This window comes from Alligator sinensis, unplaced genomic scaffold (assembly GCF_000455745.1).
Source record: "Alligator sinensis unplaced genomic scaffold, ASM45574v1 scaffold104_1, whole genome shotgun sequence".
NCBI classification, from domain to species: Eukaryota; Metazoa; Chordata; order Crocodylia; family Alligatoridae; genus Alligator; species Alligator sinensis.
In genome coordinates this window covers 1,487,534-1,515,380 of record NW_005841867.1, presented here as the reverse complement: position 1 = coordinate 1,515,380, position 27,847 = coordinate 1,487,534, and the positions used below count along the sequence as shown (strand labels likewise).

At 40.4% G+C, this 27,847-nt stretch overlaps 1 protein-coding gene across 1 annotated transcript in view; it reads right to left on the bottom strand.

The window, feature by feature from the left end:
- BOD1L1 (biorientation of chromosomes in cell division 1 like 1) overlaps positions 1-27,847 on the bottom strand; it is a 62,930-nt gene that overhangs the window by 9,531 nt on the left and 25,552 nt on the right. The window contains exons 12-22 of the mRNA XM_025192546.1: positions 26,909-26,985; positions 25,946-26,015; positions 21,403-21,446; positions 17,880-17,964; positions 14,110-14,180; positions 13,518-13,587; positions 11,346-11,422; positions 10,758-10,842; positions 8,023-8,096; positions 1,303-1,375; positions 1,186-1,220 (exon numbers count right to left, since the gene is read on the bottom strand). Coding sequence (XP_025048331.1) covers positions 1,186-1,220; positions 1,303-1,375; positions 8,023-8,096; positions 10,758-10,842; positions 11,346-11,422; positions 13,518-13,587; positions 14,110-14,180; positions 17,880-17,964; positions 21,403-21,446; positions 25,946-26,015; positions 26,909-26,985 — 761 coding nt within the window. The remainder of the gene's footprint in view (positions 1-1,185; positions 1,221-1,302; positions 1,376-8,022; positions 8,097-10,757; positions 10,843-11,345; positions 11,423-13,517; positions 13,588-14,109; positions 14,181-17,879; positions 17,965-21,402; positions 21,447-25,945; positions 26,016-26,908; positions 26,986-27,847) is intronic.

Below are 27,847 nucleotides of genomic sequence, written 5' to 3'. Positions count from 1 at the left end.
GCCCCCAGCCCCCCAACGCTGCCCCGCATCTGTGCTTGGTGGAGGCAGCTGCCATTGCGGACTAGGCTTTGTGCCCTGAGCCCTGTTGTAGCTGCCCCAGGAGTGGCCCAACGCCATGTGCCCCTGCCACTGAGCTGAGCCTCACCCCCTGCCCACCCAGCAGCAGGTGCACATGGCATGGGGCTGCTCCTGAGCCAGCTGCAGCAGGGACTGGGGCATAAAGGCCAGCCCACAATGGCAGCTGCCTCCTTGAGCTGCCCGGGCTCAATCCTCCCACCACCTACCCAGCCAGGACCCTGCTCACTTTATCTTTGTTCCTGCCTCTGCCGCACTCTGTCCCTCACTGCGGGGGCCTTGATCTGGCCTTTGCCCTTTCCCTCCCTGGTGGACTGACCTGTTGGGCTGGGAGGTGGCATGCACACACATGCTCAGCCCCCACCCTCCACAACCTCAGATTAACTGCAAGAGGCTCCGCGATCAACTGGCTAGTGACCAGTGGTCTAAGGCCATAAAAAAAGAACATGCAGTGCTGTAATTTCACATGAATTTTAAAAATGGACACGCACAAAATTACCACAACCACAATACATTATTTACTTTTGATGGAAAAAAGCTGTGTGGAATTATAATTTGCTATAGCAACAGTAATAAAAAAATGTCATTGTTACTCAAGTTGAGAGCCCATACTAAGGGGTCTAAAGCTCCATTTGAAGCACGCACGTTGTTGGGAACAAGTGGGACAGGAAGGCTGGCAGACAAAACTGGTCTCAGTCACTTTACCTCATGTTTAATTATTAGACCACAGTAAATTCTGACAGCACATGTGTGCAGACACACACTTTAAATCTGTGTACAAATGCATCTAGAGAATGTCTGACATTTTCATGGTAGCCTCAACCTTTGAATTTATATCTAGTGTGATGAACTGAATATAGCATTATTAGGCTGCTTGACATTGTCGATTAGTTCCTAGCGTTTAGAATGCTTTGTTTCTTACCCATTTGATTGCTATATTGAAAGATTCTCCAGACATTGTTTTTAGGCTTATACAGCTTAATTTTCTAGTTTATTAGTTTTTGCTCCACGCTGCACAGGTTCACTCAGACTCTAAAATGTTACCCAGGAAAATATATTTTTTTAAAACAGTCAGTACAAATGTGCTTGTCCAAATAAAATGATACTTACATTCCCAATGCTTTTATCAACTTTTAAATTTGCATCTGAAAGAATAGAAAACAACTCAGAACGTCACTGTTAACACTGTCATGTTTTCCCTTCAAAGTTTCCCCTAGTATTCACTACCTGGCTGTACTGCTTCAAGAGGGTATTTACGAGGCCTTCCTCTTTTCCGTTTAACTATTGCAGGTTGATTTTGCTTTAAACAAACAAACAAACAAAAAGATGTTGTTACTGTCACTGAGTCAGCACAGGTATCTGCTCAAACAACAGGATAAAGACTGCCTGTACTGCCACAATCATTTGTAGGAACCACCTAATGCTTGGTGGCTGCTTCCCAATTTCATAGGCAGCCATTTTTCAGGTGGAGCATGGCAGGCCCCCTCCCATACCTCTCATAGGCCAAGGGGCCCCGGTGGCCTCACCCCTGACTGCTAATTGGCTGCGAGGGCTGTTGTCATGCAGCTTTACTTCTCACCCTGACTGGTGGGGGGGGCAGGATCATGTGACAAACAGCCCTTGCAGCCAATCAGTGGCAAAGGGTAGGGGTGGCAGCCATCTTGCTGGCAGCCCTCTGCCCTCGGTAAGTCCCCCCCCCCGCAGATTTTGTGGATTTCATGGGCAATGCTGGATTTCACAGAATTCATGAAATCGTGAATTCGGTAGATTCCTAAATCATATGAAAAATGTGAGTAGTCCAAGACCAGTATTTTTTGACATACAGTTCAGCCTACATGTTATATAAAAAAAACCCAACTCTGCAGTCAAAGAGCTGAAACATTCATATTAGGTAACCTATTACTGCATCAGAACTGACTACTATTTTAGACCAATGTGCTTAAGAGCAGAAATACAACTGTTGGGAGGAAATAATGAAAAAAATCTCTGAGAATGTTTTAAAAAAAATGAGGTTGCTTGCATCTGTTAACATCTACTGATTTTATGAGTAGCCTAATTAGGGACATATTAGTATGGAGAGTAGAAAAGAAAGTAGTTATACTTATATATTAAAAAGCAATAGCTTTGAAGGTCACATATCAAGCACCAGCAGATACATGCAAGTCATCGGTGCATATGCCCTGACCGAATGCAGATGACAAAACAAAAGAATTCTATTTTAAACTCAACTAAGTCCCCTTATCTGCTCCCAAAGATAAGATGATTCTTGGCACACAAGAAGCCATCCCTTCTGAGGTCCAAAGTTGGAACAACACCCTTGTAAGACAGCTCTGCCATCAACACAGTGGAAGGAACACACTGAAGAGCTCCTGACCCAGGATTCTAGTGTTAAAAATGAAACCACTAAAGCCATTCCACAACACACCCCATTAAGCCTTCCTAATTTATCAAGAAGCTTTGAAAGCCATTAAGCAGATGAAGAACAACAAAGCATGTGGTTCTTATAGAATACCAGGTAAAAGTTATAAAGGTGGAAAAAAAACCTCTCTTACCAACTGAACCTGATTATTATGAAAATCTGGAAACATGAACAGATTCACAGCAACTTGAGGGATGCCAGAATTATTAGCATACTCAAGAAAGGAGACATCAGATGGCAGCAATTATTGCAGTATTGTACTCCTTGTCCATAGCTGGGAAGATCTTTGCCTTCATTTTCCTCACTGAGAAGCTTCACCTGAGTCCCAATGTCTTTTCAGACTACTCACGTAAAATAGATACGATCTTTGGTGCTAGACGGCTGCTGGGAAAGTGCCCTGAGCTACACACCAAGATCTTCACATGGCCTTCACTGACCTGACTAAGGTCTCTGATTCAGTCAACAGAGAGACCTTGTGGAACACCCTGAAGAGATCTGGATGACTGACAAAATTTGTTACTACTATTAGACCTTGCCATGATGACAAGACAGTAACTATCTTAAGTAATGGCTTGGAAATGGACCCCTTCACTGGAGTCAACCAAGGTTGCATGGATTGCACCAACACCCATTTCCATTTATATCAAAGCTACTTCACATCTCATTACTGACAGACTTCCATCTGGAGTCAGCTTCCAGTATGACTACACTTGGCAGAATTCAATTTTTATTTTAAATTCCAATGGGTAAAATCAATGTTTACTTTTAAGCAATTAGTTTGATTTTTTATCAATTGACATCTTTAGGACTGTACGACATTATAGGTGATTTTTTTTACTGATTTATCGCATGTACACACACACACACACACACACACATGCATAGCAGCCACTGCAGGAGTTGGGGGCTGTGCCAGGAGTGGGAGATGTTAGATGGTAGTGTCCAAGAGCGTGGTGCCACTGGCGACACGCGCTTCCTAAATCCCAGACGAAGCAAGGGCCAAATTCCTACACAGCCCAGCCGGGCCACTATGGGAGTTGGGCTCCTGCCCTGATCATGCAGGTGTCAGGTCAGGCTCCACAGAAATTTGGCCCCTGCCCCAGCTGGGACCTGGGCAGAGTGAATGGCTGGCAGCACCAAGCTCCATGCTACTAACCCCCACACCTCAGCACAGCCTTACTGACATGGCCCCAAGCTCCTGCAGTGGTGTGTGTATGTGCATATAGTGTTCCCTACAGATTTTTTTTCTTGTTTATGTCTCTTATGTAAATGTCAATGATTACTAGCAGAAACATTTTTCTGTTGGTTTGTGAATCAGGTGAAATCGACGTCTATCGATAAAAATCAAATCCTGCCAAACTTTTAACATCAACCATTTACATTCCAAATCCAAGTTAACCAACACCTCCATTACTGGTTTTCAATATATCATGCGTCATGTGTGCCCACTCAACTAAAGAGCTCCAGATCACTCTTGACTGCTTCTGTGAAGCACACGGAATGCTTGAACTCACCATCAACTTCATGAAAACTAAAATACTTTACCAATCCACCCAAAACAACCAGCTGCTCCTCCATACATTACAATTACAAGTGGAGGTACACCAATACATCGGTTCATATCGAATCAGCACTGACACAAGACAAACTGACGTTAAAATCAGCAATTGGCTTTTTCAGCTGACGTGGCTGAAAAATGTCACCGATAAATGCCACGTGCATGCACATCTGCAGTATGCATGTGGCCAGCCCAGCAGCTTGCAGAGCAGCGTTCAGCTGGTAGGTCTGTTAGGGTGGGGAAGGGGGAGGGAAGGGTGGGGAGGTGATCGAGGCCCCTGTGGTGAGGGAAGTGGGAGTGTGGGACGGAGTCATGAGCAGCTCATCTGGGGGTGGGGGGATAGCTCCTACCCTGAATGCACCCCGGGAGGGCATGGGAGGCATGTGCCCTCAGATCAATGTGGGGCAGGGCGGGCTGCCACTGTGGGCTGAGGCCAGGGCTGCGCTGGGCCCTTCTCAGTTTGGGGGCTGGGCCAGGCTGCACTTAGAGCAGGAAGTAGCACTGGGAGGGGAGTGGGGGGGTTGCAGCAACTCCAAAATTCGCCATACCTCCGCCCCATAGCTCTCTTCCCAGAGCCACCGCTGCCCATCCCAAGTACAGCCCCAGCCCAACACCCCCACTGGGAAGAGCCTGGACAGCCCCCAGCCCCAGACTGCAGCAACAGCCCGCCCCACCCCGCACGCAGATCCAAAGGCACATACCCCCATGACCTTTTGGGGTGCGCACAGTAGCAGGAACTATCCCCCCTCCCTGTGCTCCCCAGACGAGCTGCTTGTGGCTCCATCCCACACCCCGCCCCGGCTGTGCAGCACCTGCCCCTGCCCTTGCCCCACTCCCTCCCTCACTGCAGAGGTTTCACTCTGCCCCCCCACTTCCCCCATACCAGACTTACTAGCCTGATCCTGCCCTCCAAGCTGCTGGGCTGTACTCCGGGCCATGTGCATGCTGCAGCTATGCACATGCATGGGGCATTTATTGGCCACATTATCGGCCACATCAGGCAAAAAAACCCAATTTCCAATACTGTTGATTTTCCCTATATTAATGCTGATCTGTTATGGGACCAATGTATCGGGGTACATCTAATGTATTGGCATAAACAACAGAGACAAGGATCATGCCTTTTGTAGCCATGATCTTAAAAAGAACTCTCTACAGAACTGTGGAGTGAAAAACAGAGCTTTTGTGTACTTCCACTTCCCATAAAGTAATGGGGTAAATACAAAACATTGTAGATGGTCTCACAAGTCCCAACTACAGAGGCTGATTGGAGGGCATAACCATAATAAAGGTAGGTTCTAGTTATAGAAAACTCCATTATTAGTTTAATGACATAAATTAATTATTCTCTAGTTCATCTAATTGCCTCCTTCACCAAAGTCTGTTCAAGCATCTGTCTGGAATCAAGATCGAATTGTCACTTCTTGTCATTCCCATTTTATTTAATAATTGCAAGTTTTATTTACTGTAAAAGGCCTAAGTGAAACAGCCACTTCCCAAATGTCTGAATTTCAGAGGCTGAAATAAATACATGTATTGGAATAAACAACCGAGACAAGGATCATGCCGGTTGTAGCCCCTGATCTTATTACAGGTTACATTTAATCCATTAAAAAGGCATTTCAGACAGGAGCATTCACCCATTAAAGGGTGTTACCCTGTACTAAGTACCCTCTAAATGTTTTAAAGTTCATTTCAAGTGAGGGTTACCATTGATCTATTTTACCTAAGTTGTTCCAAGACATTGCTAGTCATCTCTGCGGACAAAAATCTCTATTTGAATTCCTTCAGCATCCCAGGATACACCATTCCTGACCCTTCCCACTTATTCCCTCCATGTTTCCTGCCCGGAGGGGTGTTGCTGGCCCCAAGCCAACACCCCTTTCTGAAACCCCAGCACACCCTAACCACTTTGAGCACTCAGGTGCAGCTCACCAGTTGGCTGCTTGCTTTAGCACCCTCATGCAAACAGCAAAAAGCAATCCTACTACCTACATTCATTAAGAGAATGAGCCAGAGAATGGAAACCATTCTCAAGGGGAGAAGAGGCAGCTCCCATTGCTGCACGCACCCCTGGGGGAGCTATGGAGGGCATGTAACCCCTGACTCTGAACGGTGCAAGGGCAGGCTGCCACTGTGAGCTGGGACCAGTGGGGGCTCTTCCTGGCAGGGGGGCTTGGCCAGGGCTCTGCTCTGGGTGGGTGGCAGTGGTGGCCGTCCATGGCTGCCCTGGAGATGTGTGCAGTGGCGGGAGCCACGCTCCCCTGGGATGAGCTGCTCGTGGCTCCATCCCATGCCCAGCCCCACTCCCTCCCTCACTGCAGGGGCCTTGATCTACACCCCAACCTTCTTCTTCCCCTCCCTCCCACAACAGACTTACCAGCTGGATGCTGATTTCCAAGCTGCTGGGCTGCATATCAGCAACTGGATTGTTATTGGCCCAAAAAGTCTTTAAATCGGTGTACCCCTAATTACAGGGCAATCTTTGGAGAACGTTGAACATTTTCCTTACCTGGGTAGCTACCTTTAACAAAAGGTAAACATATACAATGATATTCAACACCAGACAATCTGCCAGTGCTGCCTTTGGGCATTTCCAAAATTGTGTCTTTGATGATCATGACATCAGGACTCAAACCAAAAAACTCTCATCTACCAGGCTATTGTTATCCCTACCCTATTGTATAGATGTGAAATTTGGACAACATATAGGAAACAACTGAAATCTTTGGAACATTATAATTAACGATGTCTTCAGAAAATCCTCCATGTAATTGGAAGGACAGAAGAATAAGTGCAAGTAGTTCAAGCAAATACTACTGCTATTGAAGACATGGTTGTGGCACCAGCTCCACTGGACAGGACACCTCATAAGGATGCCTGACAACTGGCTGCTAAAACAGGTCCTATATACCCAATTTACTGATGATTATCACTTTTCAAGGTGGGCAAAAGAAGACTTCAAAAATAACCTGAAGGCCTGTCTGAAGAAATGTAACATGAACATCAATATCTAGGAGATTCAATCACTACATCATCCCCAGGGGCACTGTGAGATGCAAGGCTTTGAACATTTTGAGTAAACTCGCCTCATTATGGAGGTAGATAAACTAAAACAAAGGGAATCACCAGGATCTACTCCTTCCGCCTTGCACTATTTGCCACATCTGCAGTTGAACACGAGGATTTTGGATCAGCCTTCTCAGTCAACTACAGATGCACCAAGGATATCCCTATCCACTAAAATACTGTCATCCTCATTGAAGGACTGCTGATGATCAGAAGATGCAATGTGTGTTTGCATCTTCTGTTAATTTTAATCTTAAAAAAAGAAGAAAAAGTGCACAGGGAATACTTGACTGATGACTCACCATTCATTTTCTGTAGCCTGAAATGGATAATTAACAATGTTGTACATTTAGGCTCCTGGCACACATTCATTTAATGGCACAATGGGAGCTGATCCCAGCAACTGAACAATTTGGGGTTCAGGAATTGGGTCCCAATAGTGCCATTACTACTTGTGGTACAAGGGGAACCCAGGCAGTTCCAGATGATTTTCAGTTCCAGCCCCAGGACTACACCAGAGTCTTGAGGCAGCTTTGGTTACCCTGCCACATGTTCAAATTTAAAGGTGTGATAGAAACCAGCCTCAAAAATGTTATGCATCTTATGAAATATTTTTGTGACTGATTTCTTGTTTTATTGTGCTATTAATTCCTTGAATGTGTGGCAGGGTTACTATTTATGGCATAATTAACCATTAAATTGCATCTGAATTGCAATGTCTGCCAGGGTCGTTAGTTGAAATACAATGCTCCTTCCTGAACAAGTCATTGTTTTCTTTTATGACTGTTCCCATAGCTGGTGAAATCACTATTTTTATTGAGGCTAAATAAAAGACAAACTTCTCTCTCAAAACTAAAAATCTTTCACGTGGCAATGAATTTAAATGGATAAGACTACTTGCCTCTACTGAATTTATATTAGATTCCGAACTCTGGTCTGCCTTTTCATAAATCTCTTGTTTGCTGGTAAATTCATCTGCACAAAAACAAAATTTAAAAGAAAATTTCACTATCTCTTCTTCAGAAAATTAGCAAAATATATTGGCTGCTATCTCCGCACTTTTCAAAAGCACTTTTAAATACAACGGGGGCTTATAAATTCAACTTTAGTAAAAATAATGCAAGATTGGGTTTGTCCTATTTTTTGCTGTATTATGTTGCCTAGACTACACTTCCTTAGACAAGAAAAAATTACTGTATTAGATTTCATAATAAAGGTAATATAATTGCAAAAACCTGAGATGGCTCATACTATAAACACAGTCATTTGTTACTATTACAATTTTCCCACATCCACAAATCAAAGCTGGGAAGATGAGCAGATCAGGTGGTTAACTGCAAGACAAACCAAGATATGGAAGCAAGCTTGTTGAAGCTAAGATACAGAGCCATTAAACAGATCAAATGCACAGTAGCATATAGAACCCACCTATCCAAAGGAAGCTAGACATCTACATTGATTCACAGAGGCAAGGATTTCTTAGGGAGGTATTTTTTAGTGGATCAACTGCATAATTGGGATAAAGTTAAACAAGCTTTCAAATGCAAGACATTCTTCATCAAGTCTGACTACTACAAACCAGTCACAGCAAAATAAAAAAAAAAAATATATATAGGAAGGAGAACAAAGCAACTGTTAGGGATAGCACACAAACAATTAGCTGATTACTGGGAGATTACTGGGCTCTCAAAAGGAAAGAGGGTCATTCTCAACTTTCATGTATGAAAAGAATTCAAGAGGCAGATACTACACTACACTTGACCTGAGCCCACAGGAGCCTGAGACGCGATAATGTGCCATAAAACAGTATCAGTGTTAAGTCCTTACTTCTTATTGTCTGGCCTGAGTATGAATTTTTGTTCCCAAGTTCACCTTTTAAAAGGCATTGGGTAGATTTTCTGTCAGTACAAGGATGGTAAGATCAGAGGGAGTTGTTACTCTGTGAGCAATGTGCTCCTAATGATGTATGTGTGTTTGCTCTTTATATATTTTTTCTGCAGGAGTTCATTCTGGTGAATCTGTTTATTTTTACCCACATAGTTGCCATGAGGGCATCCAATACACCAAATACCTTGCATTCAAAAGCCTGTATAGCTCTCTCTCAACTATGCAGTTGGTCCAATAAAGGTATCACCCTAAGAAAACCCTGCCTTTCAATTTCTGGACCATCATGGCTACAATATCACTCTCATACTACTAGAGATTCAAAGGCATTTTACTTCAGTTTTTCCTTTTAATGCCATGGTTAAATTAACAACATTGAACCATTCATGTTAGGGCAACATAATTTCCCTTTCTTCTGCAGCACAGGCATGTTGGAAAGTGTGTGGGGGGGGGAGGGGGGAAGGAGATGGACAGAGAGAGTCCTCTCAGGGACAGCATGTTGTGCTTCTACGAAGGGTGCCTTTAAATTTACAACCCTAGGGCACTTTTACATGTGCTCTGAGAGTTGGGGGGGCCAGGGTGAAGCTTTACATTAGAGCAACTCAGAGTGGCTCATTATGTGGGAAGCATTTTAAATCAGAGCAGCTCATTCAACTAGCTTTATTTCAAGCGCCCCTGCCGCTATTTTTAAGCATAGGGACACTGATACACGAGATTCAGGAGGTTGCTAGAGCACAGTAATTGCCATACTCCAAACTCAACTGGAATTCCAGTGCGTTGGAGCAGCCTCCACGCTCATATATAGGTGCATCTAATTGCTAAGAGCCCTACTAGCAAGGTGTATGGATCTGGCCACATCCCCAGCCAACCGTCCAATTTTTGACTTCAGGATGCCCAATGAAGGAAACTGGTTAATGTTAATGTCAATATCAATTTGGCATGCCTTCTACTAGCAGGGATGCCAGATTCACTCACTGAGAGTTTAAGAAATTAATCACAATGCATCATTCAGTAGTTATGTGCAGCCAGAACGCTGTTACTGTAGAACACAAGCAAATACTTAATGATGAAATTACTATATTTACTTGATTCCAAGATGATTTTTTTTCCCTATTCAGCATGGGAGAAAAAAGTCTCTGAACTTTCACTGGAGTACAGGGCTGGGGAAGGGAAGGAGGTGGCAGGGTAAGGTAGCTGCTTCAGGTCTGGCTCCAGTCCTGACCTAGACAGAACCTCATCATTGCCCACTCTTTGCCCCTGTCAAAGAGTGGGCAATGACTGGTTCCAGCCTTGGCTCCAGAGCTGCTAAAACATTGGGCAGGGACTGGAGGCACCATGTGCTCCATGGCCCAGGCCAGAGGGGATTGGAGCTTGAGCCAAAGCTTGGACTAAGGATAAGAAGAAAGGAGAGGGGGGGGGCAGACACCATGGAAAGGCAGTAGCCAGAGGGTGCAGGCAGAGCTAAGGGGTGGGGAGTGGAGAAAGAGGTGGGGCAGTAAGTGGTGGGGCTCAAGCTGCTTAACTCCCCCACTGTCTGAGGGCTCCCTCCACCCTACCCCTCCTGCTGCTTTCTCCACTGTGGTTGGAGAAACTCACAACTCTCCAGTAATTAGATGCAATATATAGAAATATTCCATGTCTAGAATCTAACTACTGGGAGGGCTGTCTTTATTTCAAAGTAATCTTGGATTCAGATAAACACAGCAAGATTCTCACATACATTCAGATTACATTAACATATATTTTCATTACCTATTTCTTCCCCACTGCTTGAAAGAGATGAGCGTTTCTTGCTGATTACTTTGGATACTTCTGCTGTATCTTCAGAATTAGTTTCCTAAATCATTTAAAAAAAAAAAAAAAAAACAACAAACAGTACAAATTAGAGGCTGCTGTCAGCTATTCACTTTTTTTTTTAAATGTAATTTTCATTCTTATTGGTCCATAATCTCCAACTTTAGGTGCAGATGATTCTGTCTTAGAAATGGGGGGTGGACAAGATAAACTCTGGGTCCCTTTCAGCCCTATTTCTTATGATGTTACAATCAAAACTTTTAGCTGCAATTTTGCTATTTTGTATAAATAAGAACAGTGGCCAAGTATGTAAACATCACACAGACGTATGATATTTAGCAGCCTTGTAATTTTGGAGGTGATGAAAACTGAGGCTTGAACCGTTTGACCAAATCCTTTAAGCCTTTAAAGATTTTTGTAATAAATTTAGTTGAGAGAGTTACTTCCCTCCCGAAAACTGTCACCACAAATATCAAAATTAAAATTAAGCAACAATATTCCCTCACGTAGTGTTTAGGTCTTGCCAATAAAAATGGATAAAAATACCTCAAGAGACTTCGATTTGGTTTTGGAGCACTGACGCTGTTCATCTTTTTCCCAATCCTGAGTAACTGAACAGTCATCTGCAAAAGACAGTTGAAATGTTTAACTAAAATGCTCTTTTCAGTTATTTCTCAGGGCCTGGTCATCTTCTGTCACAAATGCTGCATCAGTGTAATTGACTTGTAAATCAAGTGCAGCTGCACTGATAACAAAAATGCGAGAGGAAAACCATGGCACTTCTTGTCTTGGAAAGATCAAATACAAGAAAGCATAGAAGAGGTCTTCAAATTTTCTTTTTCCAGGTTTGAAAAGTGCAAACAATCAAAATTTGACACTTGTAACATAAACAAACTATGGATTACAACTGCACTCCAGCCAGATGATGCTATAATACTATTTTATTTTGCTATTTATTTACACTGTATTATTTATATTTATAATTAATCAATTTGACAAATTCAATATTCTCTGAAGAAAAGCAGTCATCATTAATCCAAAATCATTCTCATCTCTTTATTCTTCTAATGTAATCTTCATGGAACACAGTCCCTCTTACAACTAGTCATATATTAATTTCTTATTGTCAGAATATCCTCAGTGCCAAATGAGACAGTGAGGAAGGTTGATTAATGAGACCGAGGAAGATGACCATTCTTGGATGGATAGTTCCATGAAGACACTGAAAACAAGCACTCTTATTGCATAGGTATGCCCAGAAACAGTTGGGGATGGGGAGGTGCTAGAGTGCAGTTCATTTCCTCTCTCATGACTTTAAGTCAAATCAAGGCCCACTCCTTCCCCTGCTAGAGCTCAAACTGAAACAAAACCCAATATTCTATTATTTGCCCCAGCTCTTCCCAATTCAGATGCTGTCAATTTTAATCACCAATGGAAAGCCCCACTTTCAGCAGTAGGTAAGTGGGGAAGGCAAGTGGTGGCATCCCTTGGGCTCCACAAGCAAGCTGGTGCAGCAGCTTTGACAGCTGTGGCAAAAAGTCCTGTAGGCCACATCCCACACATGCAGGTGGGTCACTTAGCCTGCAAGAAGCTGGCCTTCAGGCTGACTCTTTAATACCCCACCTACTGGTACTTATATTCTATGCCAGACTTTGTAAGAGGGGCTCATTGTAGATGAGAACTACATACCCTCCTGGGCAATATTCCTACCTCTCCACTCTGGTTCAACTGGTCAGGTTAAGCGGGGGAAAAAAAGGTATGAGCATACCACTCCTTTCATTCACTCAAAAACCAAAAAGAAATACCAAATCACAATGGACTGTGCAGATCGCCTTGCACACACTGCTTTCTTATATGCTTTTCTTAGTGGTGGAATAATGTTGGCATTAACACTTCCCATGACTGGGCATCTGAGTTAGCAGGCCATGAAGATGAACGGGAGGCATATACATCACTCGGAGCTACTGTTTTTGACTTTATGTACACTCAAACAAAATATTACTGCACTGATCACATTATTTTCATGGTTATTTTTCTAAGTCATCCGGAATACTGACTGTTTAAATGAAAACTGAGCTATTGGAGAAAAAGATGGCACCCAATAATAAACAAATAAAGCAAAATAAATGTTAGTCTAGTCCAGCATGGCCTAAACTGGGCTTTTTCTTCCATTTCCCTTCACATACCTATATCCTTCTATAATTTTCTTCAGATATATGAGAGCTACAAACAAGGATCTGAAAAAATATTGAATGTCCAAAGTTTTTACCATCTCTGACTTTAGGTTGTATATAGCATTTAATGTTATGTTCCTCCCCATAACATTTCTACATGGTTAGATATGCACATGGCACTTTATAGATGAATACAAAAAAAAAAAAAAAAAAAAAAGAAGAGGAAAAACAGTGGATAGATTCCTACCCTGAGAATAGAATAAGGGTCTCTAACTTGATAGCATTATTCCATAAGACAGCACTGACTGATGAAACAGATACTCCTACAAATTTTTGAGAACTAAATCGTGATAGCATCTGCAATCTTCAAGGCTAATGACAAGGATGGAAAGTAAACCCAAGTATAATATATAGCTTTGCCAAGCAATACCATTAAATTATCTCATTGGCCCACGGGCCACAGTATTACAAACAATTTTTCATAAAACAATAGTCAGACCTCAAAGTTTATTAAAATAGATATGTTTTCAATTATGCCAACTACCTGTTTCACCCTCTTGGTTTTTTCTCATTGCTGACATTCTGATTCCTTTTTCCTGACCAGGCATTTCTATCTGTAATTAAAAATAGAAACTATATGTCAGACTTACCACAGAAGAGGCAATCTTAATCAAAGATACAGTAGAACCTAGATACTTTGCAGGGTTAGGTTTCTTATACCCTGAGGAAGATGAGGGTTTGCAAATTAGATGGGTATATAAATAAAGCTACACAGGACTACTGAGGTGCTCCATCTGTTTGCTTCAGCTTTTACTGCAAAGGGTGCCACTTCTCTGAACACCTATGTGGCTTTACTCCACCTGGGTGGAAACACAGTGCCTTCTGAAGTAAGAGCTCAGAAAACAGCTGAGAGATTTATTCTTAATTCAGCAAACAACTGCAAACTAACCCAGCTGTTAAAACACCCGGATACAAATGATCTGGGTTCTACTATATTGGCTCTTCATGAGTACCTATGTTTGTAGTAACCGACGTTGCATTTAGAAAGCTGGATCAAGAAACTTAGGATATTGAAGTAAATGGTTATCTGTTTTCTGGTTATGTTTGTAAGGAGTGAATATAACAAGCATGCTTACCACTTGTGATTTTTTTTTAGTCTGGATTTTTATCATTTCCATCATGACCATAGAATTTGAAGATTCCTGTACTGAAATATAAAAGAACAAATGTATAAAATTTACCCAGTCTCTAGGATATTCTAAATACTTTCAATGCAAACTGCTCAAAGTTATAATCATTACAGTCCTGGAAAGGCTACTGTATCTTGCCTGCAACTGGACAGAGTTGCAGAAGTGGATTCAACATTTAAAACTCGATTCTAATGAAAATTCTAGAAGTTGTTCCTCTAAGTTCTGCAATTCTGGAGAAGCCTGACACTGCAGTTACATGTAACGTGCTTGTTTTGCAACTACAAAAAGACTTTGAGGATATCAACAGAGTACGATTTGTGATCACAGATATCTGCATACAGGAATAAGAATAAAAGGTTACATGACAACTGATTTTTGTTCTTTTATTCTAAGAGCAGGAAATACCTTTGTCTAACAGCAAGTCTGGAAGAAGGCTAAGATTTAAGTCTGAGCATGAGAAAGCTTTCTTTGTATATACTTTTTCTGGATTTTGTAAAAAAGGCAAAAGGATGCAAACCTTATTTTAAGACAAAAATGTGCTTATTCAATTATGGTCACTCTAGTGTCAACTGTACACTAGTGTTGCATGTGATACTCCTTACTGGTCTTTATTGCAGTGTAGCAAATTCCAGGAAATTCTACCTGCAGGAATAGCTGTATGGACCTGAAATCATTTCGTTCCCAGGACCAAAGGTTAGTAGTCACTAGTACCACTAAATTCTTCATGGAAGAGAACTAAAAAGATGAGGAAGAGTGGTTAGCACTGGCATATTTATCGTGTACTGAATCCTAATCGCTTATTCAGCCAGCAGCACCAGAGGGGATAAACCCAAGGGTACTGAAGGAATTGGCTGATGTAATTTCAGAGCCACTGGCTATAGTCTTTGAGAACTCGTGGAGGTCAGGCGAGATCCTAATTGGAAGAAGGCAAATACAGTACCCATCCTTAAGAAAGGAATGAGGAGGACCTGGGGAATTACAAATCAGCCAGCCTGACCTCAATACCTGAAAAGATCATGGAGCAGACACTCAAGGAATCTACTGTGAAGCATCTAAAGGAGAACAATATGACCAGGAACAGCCAGCATGGATTCATCAAGAGCAAATCATGCTTAACCAATCTGATTTCCTTCCATGATGAGGTGACAGGCTCTGTGGATGTGATATACCTTGACTGTAGCAAGGTTTCTGACACCATCTTCCATAACAGTCTCATTAGAAGCTAAGAAAATATAGACTAAATGGAAATGCTATAATATAAGTGCCTGGCTCATCAATGGCTCAATGTCTAGTTGGGAGAAAGTACAAAGTGGGGCTTGCTAGGGTTCTGTTTTGGATTTGGTGTTATTCAAGATTTTCATTATTAATCAAGATAATGGGATTGAGTACATTCATAGCAAATTTGTTGATGACACCAAGTTTGGTGGAGTTTCAGACCCTCTGCAGGGCAGGGCTAAGGTCCATAATCTAGATAAACTGGAAAAATGGCCTGCAATCAATCAGATGAGATACAATAAGGAAAGTCTAAAGTCTTGCACTTGGGACAGAATAAATTGCATGCAGAAATACAGACTGAGGAATGAGTGGGTAAGACGCAGTATGGCAGAGAAGGCTCTGGATGGGATTCCCATGAGACTAGTGGTTTTCAACCATTTTTCATTTGCAGGCGCCTAAAACATTTCAAAAGGTCTGGACTTCTTTGAATGTTAAGTGTGGGTGGGTATTCACATACTTTTGATTGATCACAGTCATCTTTAACAGACCCCTTAGACAGTCTGTAAACCCACAAGAGTCCATGGACCACAGGTTGAAAACCACTGCACTACATCATAAGCTGAATAGAAGCCAACAGTGTTCTCTAGCTGCAATAGAGCCAACATCATCCTGGGCTGTATTAACAGGAGTGTCACTTACAAATCAAGAGAAGCGATTCCTCTGCTCAAAATCAGCACTGGTGAGTACTGTCTCACCTGGAGTACTGCATCCTGTTTTGAGCCCTACACTTTCACAAAGGACACAGACAGACTGGAAAGAGTTCAGTGCAGGGCAACAAAAATGATCAGACAAGATTTATGAGGAAAGGCTGAAGAAACTAGGGTGCATGCAGAAGTTACATTTGTTGTGCAATTGGGCTTGTGGAAATGCTCTATTGCAGTGCCGTGACATACATGCATGGCTGCAGGGTGCTTTAAAAGTGGTCAAATGCACAACAAATTAACCTTCATCTAATGAGGGATAAGATGAAGGTGCTCAAAAGTGGAGTACTTTAGGGAACTTCTGTTCCCTAGGGTCAATCCTTCACACAATTGCATCAGCCCAGTCTCTACCCCACCCTCCTCCCCAAGCTGTCTGCAGAAAGAGAAGAGGGAGAAGGCAGGGGGAGCAACCTGTGGGCTAGGATTTGCCTGGCCTGAGCTAGAGGGAGGGGCAGGTGGATTGGATTGGAGCCCCCCAGGCCCCTCCCTCCTCCCCTTCAGCTCAGGCCAGGCAAACCCCAGCCCGAAGCTCGCTCCCTCTCCCTTCCTGCAGACAGCTCCGGAGCTGGGGGGAGAGGGGAAAACTAGTTTAGGAGAGAGAGGCTGCAGGCAGACTCCTCTGCTTGATCAGCTCTGAAGTGAAGCTGTTCTCCACCTCCCACATGAGTTAGAACAGGGGCCTAGGGTTATTTAGCTTGGACAAGAGAAGACTGAGGGGGAATTTTGTAACAGTTTTTCAAGCATCTTGAAGGGCAATCATAAAGGAGATAGGCTTTTCTCTGTGACTAGAGAGAGACAGAACTAGAAGCAATGGTTTCAAGCTGCAACAAAGGAAGTTTAAGTTGGAGATTAGGAGGAATCTTCTATGAGGGTGGTCAAGCACTGGAACAGGATACCTAGAGAAGTTTTGGTATCTCCATCCCTGGAAAATATTTAAGAGCAGGCGAGACAGACACCTAGCTGTGATGGTTCTGTCAGGGACAATCCAGCCTTGAGCAGACGATGGACTAGATAACCTTGTGAGGTCTCCTCCAGCCCTACTTTCCTATAATCTTATGAACGTTCACTGTAATGAACAAGTTTCAATGCATCACTTGGGCATGAAAGCATACAAGAACCTACTCTCTTTATTATGTACATTACTCTTTGTAGACAAGAGTTTGATTTTGAACTATTTGGGAAAGTAGATAAACCAAAACTTTAATATTAAGAATCAAAACAAAGTTCTACTATCCAAGACAATCCAAACATAAGAGATATTCTTTTATGAAAAGGGAGTTTTAGACAGCACATTAGGCTTAGTAATGCAGTTATCTGTGAGAAAAGTTATTTCATCTACCAAAGAACTTCATTTTAAGATTTAGCTAGGTGTGTGAACAGCTGATTGGTGCAGAAAGAATAAATTCAGTTTTATGAAGGATTCTGACTTTTGATTTTCTTCAAACTAAAAATGAAATCTGAAAATTGAGAAAATCTCCCTAAAAACAAAATTCTGAAAAAGTAACAGGTTTTAGGCTAATCAAAATATTTAATTTCAAATTAGACATTTTTATTGTATATGTAAATGTAAAATTCAAAATAAGAAGTGACTTAAAAAAAGAAAAAAATATTTAAGTAATTCTTTCTGCTGGTTTTAAAAAATGACATTTGACACTGTTGGAAATTCTATATCATTTTTTCTCTAAAGGAAAATTGACATAAATGTTGCCAGAACTGCTTTCTTACAGTATTTGTACCTACCACTTTCTTTATCGGTGGTTTCCAAAAGCTTAGATATTTTTTCTTTGTAGCTGTGTTCAGCTGTTTGCATACCAGAGTTTTCCACCTAATTTTGAAATAAAATGCAAAATAAGTTTTGTATTTATTTTTATTTATGAAAGTAAAAAAGAATTGTTAATGGCTAGTCACATAATACAATAAGCAATAGAAAGAATAAATAAAATCAACCCACAAATTCACGTGTTTCTAAAGCTCTAATAACAATACTCCCTAAAGCATCATCATGAAAGACCACTTTAGGTCTACAGTTTAAACTATTAGTATTTTCAGGATGTCCACTGAGCATATTATCTTTAAGGTAATAAAGGAACAGTTAATATACAGCCTTTTCAAAGCCCATAGCAATAACTTATATTAACTACTTTGTATGAAAGGGACAAATGTGCATGGATAAAAATTAAAAGTTTCCATTCTAGTAGAACCAGAAATGTAGTAAATAATCATGTTATATAATAGAGAATTCTTGCAAAAAAGTCAAAGTGGTAAACTGATAAACAAAATGTCAAATGACTCCAAAAGTTGAAACTAGGCAAATGTATAGATGTTAATCTTCTTCCTTTAATTTACATTATCTGGGTTTGTTGCTTTGTTATATAACAAGCATTGGCTGTTACAGAGAGTGTAGACAGTAACAGCATAAAAATCATATCTGAAAGGAAAACTACCATACAGTCCCTGCACACAGAAATTCTGTATTTAAATAAAAAGAATATAATATTATGATTGTACTACTGACCACCTGATAAGGAAGTGAAGGCAATTATGAAATGCTGAAGGAGATTAGAGAAGCCGCTAAAATGGGACAAAAGCCATGGGACTTCAACTATCCTCACACAGACTGGGTAAACAACTCATCAGGGCAAGACGCGGAGATGAAATTTCTGGATGTGATAAATGACTGCTTCCTAGAACAACTCAGCTTGGAACTCACAAGAGAAGAAGCAATTCTAGACCTAAACACATGCAACACACAGGACCTAGCTCAAGAGGTGTTTGTTGGTGAGCCACTCTGCAATAGCAACCATAATCAAATCACATTCAACATCCTAGTGAGAGGGAATAAGCTAAAAAAATCCACCACACCAATATGCAACTTTAGGAAGGAAAAGTACACAAAAGTGCCGAAGTTGGTAAGAAAAAAAATTAAAAGGAGCAGTCAAAAACATTAATGGCTTGTAGGCATCTTAGAATCTGTTTAAAAATACCATATTAAGAGACTCAGAAAAAGTGTATACAACAAATCAAAAAGGGTACCAAGTGGTCCAATAAAATCCCTACAAGGTTTAATAGCAGAGTTAGGAAGGCCATTCAAGGCAAAAAAGGCATCCTTCAAAAATAATGGAAGGTATACCTAAATAAGGAAAACATGAAAGAGCTCACAAATTCTGGCAGGTCAAGAGTAAAATCAAATTAAGGCAAGCCAAAAAAGACTGAGGGGCATCTAGCAAAAGATCCTAAAGTCAGTAACATTTTTTTTAAATGCATTAGAAGCAGGAAGCCTGTGCGAGAATCAGTGGAACTACCAGATGACCAAGGTGTTAAAAAATGCACGCAGACATAAGGACATAGCAGAGAAGCTAAATTAATTATTTGTGTTGGTTTTCCCCATGAAAGACACTGGAGAAATTTCCATGACAGATCAATCCTTCCTAGCAGATAGGTCTGAGGAGCTGGACCACATTGAAGTGGCAACAGAAGAAGTTTTAGAACAAATTGATAAATTAAATACTACTAAGTCACCAAAACCAGATGGCATTCAACTAAGAGTTCTGAAGGAACTCTAAGGTGAAATTACAGAACTGCGGGCAATAGTGTGTAACCTACTGCTATACATGGCCTCTGTGCCAGAGGAATGGCGGGTTGTCAACGTAACACCCATCTTCTAAAAGGGCTCTAAAGGTGATCCTGGGAACTAGACCAGTGAATCTCACTTCCATCCCTGGCAAGTTGGTAGAATCTATAATAGAGAATAAAATCAGTCACATGTACAAATATGATTGATTGGGGGAAGAATTAGCACAGGTCTTTTAAAATGAAGTCCTGCCAATCTGCTGGAGTTCTCTGAGGGCGTTAACAAGCATGTGGACAAAGTTAATGTCTAGTTGACATATAATATATCATATTTGGACTTTCCAAAAGGTTTTGACAAGGTCTTTTACCAAAGGCTTAAAAAAACAAAAATAAAACCAAAACAAACTGTATAGCTATGGGACTGGAGGGAAATTTCTTTCATGGATTGAGAGCTGATTAAAAATATAGGAAGGAAAGGGTAGGAGTAAATGGTCACTTTTCAGGATGGCCAGAAGTTAAAAGTGGGGTCCCACAGGGATCTGTGCTGGGCCTAGTTTTATTCAACATTTTCATCAATGATCTGGAAATGGGGGTGCACAGTGAAATTTCTCAAGTTTGCAAATGATAGCAAATTATTCCAGGTAGTCAAATCCCAAGCTGACTGACAGAAACTGCAGAAAGATCTCACCAAGCTAAGTGAGGTAAGCAAAAAATGGCAGGATGTCAACTTCAGCATCAACAAGTACAAGGTAATGCACCCAGGGAAAGATAACCTCAAATATAGGTACTCAGTGCTGGGTTCTGAACTAGCTGTTATGACTTAGGAAAGAGACTTTGGAGTCATTTTAGATAGCTTTCTAAAAACATCAGCTCTGTGTGCAGTGGCAACTAAAAGAAGTCAACAAAATGTTGGGCATCATTAAGAAGGGAAATTGAAAATAAAACACAGAACATCATCATGCTGTTATACAAAATCTAGGATGCACTCGCATATTGTGTGCAGTTCTCATCTTCAAACTCAAAAAGGATGCAGCAGAATTGGAAAAGGTACAGAGAAAGGCAACCAAAATGATCAGGGATATGGAGCAGTTGCCATATCAGGACAACTAGAAAACCTAGAATGTTTTAGTTTGGAAAGGAAAGGGTTGAGCAGGGTATAACAGAAGTCTATAAAATCATCAAGAGTATAGACAGAGTGAACAGGGAACCGTTACTCACCAAGTCCCAGAATACTAAAACTATGAAATTAATACAAATACAGATTTAAAACTAACAAGAAAAAGTCCTTTTTTATGCGGTGTATCGTTAACTCATGGAATTCCTTGCCATGGGAAGTGGTAAAGGCAGATGGGACAGCCAGATTCAAAAACAGACTAGAAAAATTCATGTTAGAGAGCAGTGTACTCTTACGGAAGGTAGAGTGTGCTTGCATCTAGTGCTCAATACCCACTGGATTGAGGAGAAAGACTCAGAAGACAAAAGCAAAACTCTAGGTCAATGAAGACATAAAAGCCAAGTTACTGTGAAGGACAGTTAGTCTGTAAAGTTGAAGAAGATTTTGCATGAACTTGCACGGTGTATTATATCTCCTTATACAGATGTTCTACATGCAGTAAAAATAAAATTTCCCTTCAACCAAGTGCTTAATATAAAATTAAGAACAAGAAAACAGAGAAAATAAGTAAGATCTTACATCTTTAGAATCTTTCTCCAAAGCTGCATTATCTTGTAGCAGATCTGTTAAAAACAGAGAAATGAACCCATCATATGCAAATCAAAAAGCCCAATGGGAGTTTAGTGCCATCTCCCCAAAAGGACCCGAAGTTACTTTATCATCTATGTGCAACTTTGTGCATTAGAAGTAGCTGAACAATTTACTCTTAAGATATTAAACAAAACATGATTTGTGCTTCTAAAGGGGTAGGGTAGTTTAGAATCATTTTATGGTTACATATAAGTTAGATATTCATAGGTGCAAGTGAGGCCCCTTTAAGTCCCCCCTTGCAGTTTACTTGAATGGGAATCGAATCAGGGGGAGGTGGGGTGGCTGAGGGCGGTGAGCACAGTGGTCAGGTTTTTAGCCAATTTGTTTAAAATCAAAAAGCCTGATCATGGGATAAGAGTCCAGCATTAGGTTCAGTAAGACTTCAGCTCATATGATCCCAGAACATATTTCAAATACGTTATTCACATTATATACTAAGGATAGAAAAACAGCCTAGCACTTGGAGCACATGACTAGGGGTTTGTACCTCAGCACCACCACTAGGGATGTGGCAGGGCTTTGCTGGCCACAGTAGCAGCGACACAGTTGTGCTTGCCTGGCTCCACTGATCAACTGATTGAAGAAGGAGCTGGGCAGGCATGCAGCCACTGTGGCCAGAGCCAAAGCAATGCTGTGACAGGCTGCCCCTGTGGAAATAGCTGCTGCTGATTTAAGAGCCGTGGAAAGAGCCAGGGTTCTTGAAGTGGTGGCAGGAGTAGCATCAGGGTCTCAGTAGGGCTCCCTGACAGCTTGCTGCTACCAAGAAGTCAGCCGCTCTCCCTCAATCAGCATAGCTACACATAGTGCTACAAAACTGAGAAATTCCTTTATAAAAGAGGTACTATTTTGAATGGCTCTATACTCGCTTGTTCCGGCACTACAAGGACACATGCAGTACTATGAATGTAATGCTTAAGATATGGCCTAGAAGTGAATACGCAAGTTACACAATGGCTCAAAGTTAATTTTGTGCTTTCGTTCCCCCTCCAAAACGTATAAAAGGGAAAAAAAAACCTATATACTGCTGGGTCTTCAACACCTTTGATTGTTCCATTATCCAATATAGGTATCTAAAAGAATAAGTTGTTCCAACCTGTGGCTGCTGCGCCCTTTTGAAAATCCGGTCCACAAAGCTGCAATTTTTTACTTTCACATTAAAAGTTTTCAACTAAAATCACTCCCAGTAATTAAAGTTTCCTACTCTGCATTTATAATTAAATAAAGGCTAGAGTTCAGTTTCAATTAATTATCCGTTGCAGCATGGTTATTCTGTTTTTTAAAAAATTACAGATTCTGAAACCTATGTAAACTCTTTCAATGTGGCAGCACTATGCTGCAAAACAGTGTCTTTCAATTGTTAAAAGACTGTCAACTGAACAGTTAGATCCTGGCCACTGAAACAATGTGTTTACATTCTCTTGACTCTTGTACTACTAAATTATTGCATCTGCTGTTCATACTTCGTGACAGAACACCAATTTGTCTTTTAAACAGCTGCCTTTTATGCATGTTTATGAGACTAAACACTGTAAAGGTATTTGGGGGTAGGGAAAAAACTTCTATTCAGAGCAACACAGAATTAGATTTTTGAATGCATGTCAAATCTAACATGATTTACAGGACAAAAGGATTCTTTTGTTAAACATTTTATAAAAGATTTCTTTGGCAATTAAATCCACTAGTTTTAATTTTTAAGTATTATATCTGGATGGCTGGGGTCTGGCCTGACTGCAGTTTTGGACTCATTGTGCTGAAGAAAACAGGCTTGCAGGGCATGATCAAGGTTTAAAAACTTTTTTGGTAAATATGTATTTATGCATTGTTTATTTATTTCCTTATTTGCCATCATGAAGTTAGTTAGAAATTTTACATCTTTAAGAGTGACTATTGGATTTGATGCTCTTAGAAATAAATCTAAAATTATATCCCTATATTATGCATGAGAGGCACAATCTACAGATCCCATAATCTAGAACTTTAGAAGTACACCTAACCTTTAAGTGTTTCATAAAATGTAATCATCCATTAGAATAGCAGTGACTCTCCCATCTCACTTGAGGAAGAAGCATAACTTTTAGTCAACACCACTCTGTATCGCTATGAAAATTATACGACAATATTAACCAATACCATGCAGTTAGACCTTTGGAAGCGTCTCCAAAGAGTAGCAGGTCTACAATGACAATGATATAGCCCTTATAGGAATTGGGATCGATAGTCCCACTCCATATCAACAATTTCATTTTTTTTTTTTTTAACATTTTGCAAAAAACAAACAAAAAAGAAAAGCAGAAAAAAAAAGTCAAAGTAATCAAACCATTCTTTTAAGGGTTTAGCAAAGACTGTCACATTACTTAACATATTGAAAGCAGAGATTAGTTATTATTAGTTACCATCCAGAAAAAGATTCCCCAATTCTAGTTAAAATTTCACAATAATATGAAAAAAATAAAAATTAATCAGATCTTCTGCCAATAGCTTTTTTCTAAGTCCAATGGAAGCATATGTATTTTGCTCAGTATACAAGTTTTTCCTGCCACAATAAAGACAATTCAAACCCTCATTCTGTATTTCTAAATATTGCAAAATTGCCTTGCAAGAACAGCTGCCTTTAACATGGACTGTCTCCTATCATATGCCTTATGCTTTCATTTCCTTCTAGATACTCACTTCCTTTTACTAGGTCTTTAACAATGACCTTCATCCCCCTCTCTGAAAAATCGAACTAAGTTTCTTTACAACTGACTTACCCAATTTTTTGAAGTTTAGTATTACTGAGCTTTTGGGAAGGAATTAACTGAGCAGAGAAACATTTTGATTAAGAGAGATTTCCAGTGGGTTAGGGAGTCCTAAAAATAACTCAACCCTTAGTGCCAGGGATGGTAATTTAACTCAGAAATGTTCTTCAAGGTATGATGGAAAGGTAAATTTCATCATCCTCTGACTAGCAGAAAAGATAAATGAAATCTTCCTGTGAAGCCAGTATTAGCAAGGCCCTGTAATTCAGCCAAGTTAGAAATATAGCTATTTATGACATCCCTGGAAAGGACCTGCTACAACACTAGGAAAAAAATTAAGTTTAAGGATGTAAGTACCAATCTATCAGAAAGTTTCTGTTTTTTATGCAATTGCCATTAAATATTATAATAATCCTTTGTTGACTTTAATGAGAACTTAAAACAGTTTTTTTAAATTGCAAGCGGATTGCAATCTTTTTTCATGAGACGAAAATTAGAGAAGGGAATGGAGACAAGGGATAGCTGCCTCAAGCTATTTCAGAGGCATCTGTGCCAACTCTGAAACAAATTTCAAGTGTACAACTATCTGCATTTTTGTGATGCAGTAAAATCCCTGTTATCTGGGATTTTACTAACTGCATTTCTAGTAACCAGAATTTCCAGCCGGCTGGACTTTGGGAAGCTCGCACACAGCCGCCACCACCCACCATGCTGTGCTGCCACCCACCTGACTCTTGCTCTGTGTGCAGCCACCATCACCCCCACTACCCCACATCTGGGTGGAAACCCTGTGCCCTCAGGTAGCCTTCCTTCTAGGATTTGAACCTTAATCCCGACTACCTTCGCTGGCTTGCTAGCATCCTGACTCTACCCCCAGTATTCTGGTTCCTGTTCACTACAGCACAGATTTTGCACCCAACTTGCACGGACACAAATGGGAGTTAGGCACCTAAACACCCTTAAAAGTTTTGTTCTATAGCAGCAGACAGTCAAGGCAGAAGTTAGGGCAGGGTGGTAGTTCACAGACACTAAACAGTTCAGAGACGCATGAGCTTTCACAGGCAACAATCTATTTTATTAGACACTATAATGGAACTGACAAAAAAAGAAAAGATTATATAAAGGGAAAAGCAGTCAACATGTCCCATCTTTATAGCAGGCTCTGTAGTGTCCTACAGACATTGATCACCTGCGTTCTGCAGAGGGCAGGACCTTAATTATTTACAAGCTCTGTTCACTGAAATATGCTATTTCTTCAGGGGGAAATGCTGTTACTTGGGCTTTACTCTTTGCACCTTATGCATAATCTACATTAAAGTATTGGTGGGGATTTCTGTAAATCATGCCAGAAGTGCCCCCCACAGGGGCTCCTTTAATGTTTTTCATTTCACCACTTGTGCCCCCTTCTTCATTCAGGGACAGGGGGCACACTGCCTGGGTTGTTTGCTGCTGATAGCCAGGGAAGCGAAAACAGTGGCATAAAATTGTGGGAATTTTCACTTCCCTGGTGATCAGCAGTAAATGGTGGGATGCTCCACCAATCAAGGTGGGGAGAGGGGAGGGTGGAACAAGCAGCAAAATGAAAAACATAAAAGGACCTGCTGCAGGTGGGAGGAGGGGGGCACTTCCAAAGCAATTTACAGAGATCCCTAAGCACTAGATGTGTGAAGAAACTGAGGGAAGTCAAATTTTACAAAATAAAATAAAAAAAATGCTGTCATTATAAAAATAACCTTTTTGGCACCCTTTAGCAAGTGGCTCCTCATATGGGTCTTCTCTTGTTGGACCTTTAAACTCCTGTGCCTAAAACAGTCAGAAGAAACAAAAATACTTCAAGCTAACATAAAAGAACACTTTATATACAAAGTAACAAGCTTTGCCTCATCCTCAGCAAAACTTTCATGTAAGATTTTAAAGCTTCCAATTCAATCAGCAGCCCAATCAAACACTGATATAGCATTTGTGCAGTATTAGCTCCTAATACCATAGTCAAGACTTCATTGTTAAATCAAAATAGATTAATGCATCACGAAGATCCCAAAAGAAATTCCAAAGCCCAATGCAGCTTCTAAGGCTTATTCTAAGTAAAGGTATCTGAAGGGATTGTATCATACACCTCAACTCTTTATCTTTAATCTATAAGATTTCTAAAAGTAGTTATCAGAATGTGACTTGCTGCAGCATATAGAGTCCTTTTCTCTGCCTTTAAAGCTAAAGTGGATTCATTCAATTTTCCCTTAATCTTCTCTTACAACAGGTGATTTTGCAGATCAGAATAAAAAGGTGGTGTTGCAGAGAAAATAAGCATCAACTGCCTGTGGCCAACAGATCAAAATAATGAATGAATGTTAGGGACTGTACGTTTTATACATGCAAAAATATTTTCACAAAACTATTTACCAAAATCAGCATATTTATAATACAACTCCAATATTAGGAAAAAGAAAGATAAACTTGAACCATAACCAGTTGTGAGGGAGCTGCATTATTGAAACAGGTGATAGGTTTTGCAGCTGCAACATGGAAAGGACAAGAGTTCAGTCATGGAAAAAGCTGCAATTAAATACTTTCGTAGTGTCCTTCAAAAAATTTGGAAGATTCAAATGCTATTTTGTGAAAATAGGTCATAAGAACCCCCCCTCCCCCCCAATCATGCCCAACTCCATAAAAATAATATTCTCAATTTTTCAAAGTACCAGAAATACCTCTTCAGTTTTCACCTCAGTTTTGAATTTCAGTTCTTCAGACAAATTTGATACAGGTGTTTTATTGCCTAATGAAACACATGAAACAAATACATTTTAAGTTACTGTTACATTACATTAATCTAGTCTTACCGTACAACTACTATTCCCTTAAGTACATTACAGAAATGTTATGCATCTGAGTAAGCTATTCCAGTGAATGATACATTTAGTAAATGGATTCATTTTAAAATCCATTGCAGTAAATCCTTTAGATTAAAGTTAATTTACTCAGCTTTTCCTTAATCCTCTTCTTTTACAACACATAATTTTGCAAATCAGCATAACAATGTGTTGCAGGAAAAATGAGAATCAATTGCAGGTATCTATTATTTCAATATAATGAATATAAATGAAATGAAAATAAGCTTTCCTCCGAAATATGGTTCTGCCCTCAACCCACTTATATTTTGATGAAGTATTTGAAATGTGGACCGCACTGAGTTTTGAGTTATTAACAGTTAAGTTAGGTCTTTTGATTTTGAAACTTATAGGCAATATTTAAATGTTGATACAACTACTGCAAACTATTTTTAATAGGCTTCATTAAGGACAGCTCTAAATAGGTTATTAAAATTGTACAAGTCATATTAAGGAATGCAAAAAATGGGAGCATAAAATTGGGAGTCAAAGTCCAAAACTCAGTCCCCCAAATGAATTACCTGATTTTCAGAGGCTGAGCACTCAAACAACTACCACCAAGGTCAAATGATTATTTCACAAGATCTTGAAATCTTTTAACATCTATCTTTATATCTTCAAATATGATTTGCTGGTTACTCAGAACATCTGGAAATCTATATATAGATTTTTATAATAGCTTTAGGAAACTGCCTTCCCTCCCCACCTCAAGCAGTACTGGTGTCACCTGGAACAATGGGGGCAAGGGAC